The sequence below is a fragment of the Otolemur garnettii genome, unplaced genomic scaffold (assembly GCF_000181295.1).
Source record: "Otolemur garnettii isolate 467f Iridium unplaced genomic scaffold, OtoGar3 scaffold00055, whole genome shotgun sequence".
Lineage (NCBI taxonomy): Eukaryota > Metazoa > Chordata > Mammalia > Primates > Galagidae > Otolemur > Otolemur garnettii.
In genome coordinates this window covers 6323028-6329619 of record NW_003852450.1, presented here as the reverse complement: position 1 = coordinate 6329619, position 6592 = coordinate 6323028, and the positions used below count along the sequence as shown (strand labels likewise).

Here is a 6592-nt window from a genome sequence, read left to right as displayed (position 1 = left end):
AAAAAAAAAAAAACCCCAAACCCAAACAAAACAACTATACATGTCCTGTCCTTCATAAGGTTGTCTCAAATGATAAAAAGGTATGATATTACTTAATATTCATAAGTAGATAAGTATTTAGAGGATGAGAATACTTTCATATACTTTTTGTACAGAAGTATACAATGAATGCTTACTAATTTAAGATAAATTGTATATTCAACTTAAAGCAAGAAAGATGAATCAGTGAACATAAATACTCTTCTAAAGCAGTATACAGATAATTACGTATGGGCAGCACCTGTGGCTCAGTGAGTAGGGTGCCGGCCCCATATACCGAGGGTGGTGGGTTCAAACTCAGCCCCAGCCAAACTGCAACAAAAAGCCAGGCATTGTGGCAGGCGCCTACAGTCCCAGCTACTTGGGAGGCTGAGGCAAGAGAATAGTCCAAGCCCAAGAGCTGGAGGTTGCTGTGAGCTGTGATGCCACAGCACTCTACCGAGGGTGACAAAATGAGACTGTCTCTAAAAAAAAAAAAGAATTACATATGACAACTTCCAAATATATCAAAAACAATTTCTGGGGAATGAAATGGGAGTGGCATGGACAGTGTATCTTATTTGGAATCCAAAAGTTTTAAAATGATCCAAGAGAATAAAAAAATCAAACAACCCCTTTTTTTAAAGAGAGACAGGACCTTGCTGTGATACCCAGGCTGGACTTGACATTGTCTCACTATGTCACCCTGGGTAGAGTGCCATCACATCACAGCTCACAGCAACCTCAGACTCTTGGGCTTAAGCTATTCTCTTGCTTCAGTCTCCCAAGTAGATGAGACTACAGGCCCCTGCCACAACGCCTGGCTATTTTTTGTTGTTGTCATTGTTATTTAGCAGGCAGGGGCTGAACCCACCAGCCCCGTGCATGTGGCTGGTGTCCTAACCACTGAGCTACAGTCGCTGAGCCCCAACTCAATTTTTTATTTTTTCTGCAGTTTTTGGCCAGGCTGGGTTTGAACCCACCACCTCTGGCATATGGGGCCAGTGCCCTACTCCTTGAGCCACAGGCACCACCCTCCAACTCAATTTTTTAACAGGAAAAACAAGATCCTACTTTCTCGTCTACTTCCGTTTACAATTAGCGTATTATTCTATGAGCACTCTAGATATTTCCTCTAATAACTCTGCAAGATGCATTTTACAGAAAAGGTGGTTTTTCATCAAAGTACGTGATGTTTTTCAAAATGTTTTCCCTTAGGTTAATTTCAACTCATAGGGATGTAAGAACGATCTGAACAAAAATCCGTTCACTGTGAAGATACCCGGAGGGTTACCACAGGGTTAGCCTATCAAAACTGACAGGAATCCTAATGCAAAATGGTCTTTCTTCTGGAGGATGGATTCCTACCTCCCCAAAGTTTCAACACATCCTTCACTCTCACCTTTCGGAAGTGATTTATTCTAGAACTTCTGCTATCATCTAAAAAGACGTTTTCCACCACAGGAGATTCGGAGCTGGGGAGAGGTATCAAATTTGGTAAGACTAAATTCTAGAGAAGGAAACGAGGTCCTTCTCCCTTGACAGCGCCAGCGGGCACGGCCAGGTGGAGGCGTCAGAGGCGCGCCGTTCAGGGGGAGACGAGAGGACGCTCAAAGCAGATGCCCCCCAGCCTTTCTCCTCTCCCAGGTTTCTCCCCCACAACGCCTCGGAGGGAGACGAAGGATGGGGGAAGGGCTATAACCAGGGCTGAAGGGTGGGAAGCAAAGGACTGACTGCCACCACCTCCGCGCTACTCACCTCAGTTCCCAGGCCCAGCCAGCCGCGCCGGCCCGTCCCCAGCCCGTGGGGATGGGGTGGGGCGCGGGGCCAGCAGGCGGCTCAGGAGGAGCCGAAGCGCCGCCGCCGCCCCGACCCGGAGGCTCTGGAGCCGTCCCCGTGGTCCTCGGTATTCTAGTCCCCGCGGCCGCGCGACGTGATTACGCAATGCAGCTCCAGTACCGCCCCGCTCCCTACTCAGGGTCTGCGTCACGTGAGGAGACGCGCTCACGTGACCCACGTGTGCCCGGGCGCCTGGCCTCCCCACGCTGGTGGGAATCCGCAAAGAAAAAGGTGGGGTAGAGTGGGGTCCGCCGGGGTCGCGGGGGGAAGTGTACAGTTCTCCAGCTCGGTGACTGGCTGAGACTGAGCTTCACCCGAGGCAGGGCAGAGAGGGTTCCAAGGCTTAATATGCTAAGGATATGATTGCAGAAAGTATATTTTACCCGCGAGGTATTGAGGAAGCCTCTGGCATGGAGAAAACCCACAGAAGCTTCCAGTCTCTTCAAGTCCATTGTCCAGAGTGACCTTCGGGCAATCAACGCTGTGGTGAGACTCTGAGCCCCGGAATCCACAGACTGCAGCGTTCTCTGCATCATAATGGGGCCCATCATCACCACTGAGGTGATTTTGTTTCTTTCACTGGAACAATTAAGTGGAAGGAAACTGTGGCCTCTAGAAGTTGGACACTGTGAGGGAAATTGCAAAGAACCTTCCTTCTTGGAGAAGTCCCGAAGTCCTTATCGCCGCTGTTTTCTTCTAATTTTTCACTAGGTCATGGGTTGCTGAGGATTCTGTGAGGGATTTTGCCTCTGATTTTGGCACACTTAGTGGCCAAGAAGGAAAAGAGGTTCATTGGTTTGGCCTATGTGAATGTTCAAACTAACTGTGTTTAGTTATACTGTTTTCCTCTATGGGCATTTGCTTCTTACATAATAAAAATCACAGCCAAGAGGACAGCATTCTTATTTCACATAGCGTTTCCATCTCCCATATGGTATCTTCCTGATCTCTAGTCGCTGATGCACACACATTGTGGAGGGAGTGCAGGATTGGTTTAAATTCTGTCGAGGGCATTTCAGAAATCTTTATCAAAATTGTGAATTTATATCCCTTTGATTTTTAAATAAATCTGTCCTTCACATATACTTATCCATATGTAAAATGATAACGTACAAGGTTGTTTACTGCAGCATTGTTTGTAGATTAGATTGAAAACAACCTTAAATCTCCATTAGTAGGAGAATGATTCAATAAAGTGTAGTATGTGGCTACAATCCTGTACCATGCCTCTGTGAACAGTGTATAGCCTGCTATTTGTGTAAAAAGGCAGAAGATAGGAATATTCATATTTGTTTTTGTATGCATACATGTATTTGGAAATATACAAAATAAAGTTAACAGTGGTTTCTTAGGGGAGAGGAACTGGCTGATTGTAAGACAGGGCAGGAAGGAAGTGTTTTTCCTGTCTATAACTTCTGTTTTTTCAATTTGACATCATGTGAATTAAAAAATACGTGCAATTTGTTTTTTTTAAGAGACAGAGTCTCACTTTGTCACCTTGGGTAGAGTGCTGTGGCATCACAGCTCACAGCAGCCTCCACTCCTGGGCTTAGGCGATTCTCTTGCCTTAGCCTCCTGAGTAGCTGGAACCACAGGCACCCGTCACAACAATTTTTTTTTTGAACCAGGGTCTCAAAAACCTTGTAGAGTGCCTTGGCATCATAGCTCACAGCAACCTCAAATTCTTGGGCTCAGGCGAGTCTCATGCCTCAGCCTCCCAAGTAGCTGAGACTAACGGCGCTGGCTTGGCTATTTTTTTTAAGAGAGGAGGTCTCACCCACAATGCCTAGATTTTTTTTTTTTTTTTTTTTTGCAGTTTTTGGCCAGGGCTGGGTTTGAACCTACCACTCCAGTATATGGGGCTGGCGCCCTACCCCTTTGAGCCACAGGCACCACCCAATAATTCCTTATTTTCTGGATGTAAAGGAGCACTTCAGTGATATTGCCTAATTCATGTCTGCTATAGTAAAGGTTTTTTCCAAATTTGAGAGGGAATTTAATAAAGGAGGCTTTGTTAGAATATGCTTACTCTTTTTTCAGAGAATAAAAGATGGAGAAAAAGTCAACATGAAGAACTACAGTAGATAGTTGACCACCTCCCTACATTGACCACCTCCTTAAGTTGACCTAATTTTCTTTTTTTTTTGAGACAGAGCCTCAAGCTGTCCCCCTGGGTAGAGTGCCGTGGCATTACAGCTCACAGCAACCTCCAGCTCCTGGGCTCAAGCGAGTTTCCTGCCTCAGCCTCCCAAGTAGCTGGGACTACAGGCGCCCGCCACAATGCCCGGCTATTTTTTTTGGTTGCAGCCGTCATTGTTGTTTTGGCGGGTCCAGGCTGGGGATTCGAACCCTCCACCTTAGGTGTACGTGGCTGGCGCCTTAGCCGGTTGAGCTATAGGCACCGAGCCTAGTTGACCTAATTTTCATAGACTGTTGTTCATATCAGTACAGTAGGCCTGGTTCCTTATGTTGACCACCTCCATTTGTTGACCAGTTTGTGACAGCCTCTTGGGTGGCCAACTTCAGGCTTCCGACTTTTCTCTAGGGATATAGCATTAGCTAGCATGTATTGAGTTTTTTTTTTCTTTTTGAGACAGAGTCTCAAGCTGTCACCTTGGGTAGAGTGCTGTGGCATCATAGCTCACAGCAACCTCAAATTCTTGGGCTTAAGCAATTCTCTTGCCTCAGCCTCCCAAGTAGCTGGGACCACAGGCGCCCACCACAACGCCAGGCTTTTTTTGGGTTGCAGTTGTCATTGTTGCTTAGCAGACCTGGGCTGGGCTCGAACTTGCCACCCTAGGTATATGTGGCCAGTGCTCTTGCCGACTAAGTCATGGGCGCCGCCCATGTACTGAGTTTTTAAGTCGTGTGGACACTATCCTTGCCATATAAGAACATTTCTAGTCATTTAGATATCTGACCCAATACTCTTTAACAGCTGATGCTTATCCTTAAGCCTGTTCTGGAAGGTTGGGTCTAGATAAGGTGGTGAATTAATTGGTCAGGCTCTGTGCGTCATCCTGCCTTCATGGTTTGGACACCTGGGGTGATGCTGGGCGTTTATAGCTATTGAAGTGAAAAAAAAAAAAAACCTGGGAATTTGCCTTGGAAGTCTAGTAAACCAGCCAGGCAAAATAACATTGCATTTTTTGCATTGCCAGAATGTGGCAGACATGACAACACATTTCTCCATTACTGAGTGTAATCCAAGCAAAGCCCCAGGAGCCACTGAGGTCATTTGCTGAATTTGCACCCAGTCCAAAGTCACACTGCCAAGGGGTAGCGCCTGCCTCTAACTGGGGACAGCTGATACACAAGTGGAGACTAGACTTCTTCGCTCAAAGGGCTTTGCTGAACCTCCCTTGGATTGTAAAGCAGCCAAGATGCTTTTTGTTATCCTGTCTTAATTATTATTCCTTCATGGGATCAGATTTGCTTCAAGGTCACAGGGGTCCTCAAACTTTTTAAATAGGAGGCCAGTTCACTGTCCCTCAGACTGCTGGAGGGCCGGACTGTGGGCCCCGGGACGAGTAGGCTGCTAAGCAGGACAGGCAGTGGCAGCAAAAACACCTGGCAGGCCGGATAAATGTCCTCGGCAGGCCGCATATGGCCTGCAGGCCGCAGTTTGAGGACGTCTGGTAATGGCTTTCCCAGCTCTGTCTGGGCCCTTCCTGTTTTCCCTTACATACAAGCATTTCCTCTAATAAAGTCTTTGTACATTTATTTTTCATCTTAGCACACGCTTCCCTGAGGGCCAGACTAACACACAGGGTATTCATTTGTACTAATTTGAGTTTAGTGGTGTTCCCTCACATATTTAGGAAGTAACTGAATGGACTGGAAGTGTGCAGATAGAGTAAGGTAATAGAGTTAACTTGCTACTAGTTAGGAGTTAAGTCAAAAGATACTGGAAACAGAAGCAAAAGGAATTTTTTTTTTCTTTTGAGATAGAGTCTCATTATGTCGCCCTTGATAGAGTGCTGTGGCATCACAGCTCACAGCAACCTCAAACTCTTGGGCTTAAGCGATTCTCTTGCCTCAGCCTCCGAAGTAGCTGGGACTACAGGCCCCCGCCCCAATGCCTGGCTATTTTTTGTTCCAGTTGTCATTTGTTGTTTAGCTGTCCCGGGCCAGGTTCAAACCCACCAGCCGTGGTGTATGTGGCCATCACTGTAACCACTGTGCTATGAGCGCCGAGCCAGTAAAAGGAATTTTTTAATGATCTGAAACTTTAGAACATTGGATTTAAGTGAGAATAATCTGGATTCAGTTACTGGTTCTAATTCTATCATTATCAGAAAAATTATTAGTCCATTGGAGGCATCTGAATTTGCAAGCACTAGTATAGATCTGTAGGGAAAGGAAACCTAGAGATCACACCTGATCTATCTCCCATCTGTTTTCTAGATAAGCAGATCCATAGCAGCTGAAAAAACCTAGTGGGTCCTCAAACCTGTTCTGTGCTAGGCACTATGGAACAAGGAAATGACAAAAGCATGGATGAACTATGATTAAAGAAAGGCCAAAAGACTTGGTGCCCATAGCTCAATGGCCAGGGCGCCAGCCGCATACACTGGGGCTGGCGGGTTTGAACCTGGTCAGGGCCTGCTAAACAACGACAACAATAACAACAACAACAAAAAATAGCTGGGCATTGTAGTGGGTACCTGTAGTCCCAGCTACTTGGAGGCTGAAGCAAGAGAGTTGCTTGAGCTTGAGAGTTTGAGGTTGTTGT

At 46.3% G+C, this 6592-nt stretch overlaps 1 protein-coding gene across 1 annotated transcript in view; it reads right to left on the bottom strand.

Annotated features, from left to right (window-relative positions):
- Nucleotides 1-2368, bottom strand: part of KLHL12 (kelch like family member 12) — a 41580-nt gene extending 39212 nt beyond the window's left edge. The window contains exon 1 of the mRNA XM_012806608.2: nt 2241-2368. Coding sequence (XP_012662062.1) covers nt 2241-2309 — 69 coding nt within the window. The 5' untranslated portion in view covers nt 2310-2368. The remainder of the gene's footprint in view (nt 1-2240) is intronic.
- Between the last annotated feature and the right edge of the window lie 4224 nt (nt 2369-6592).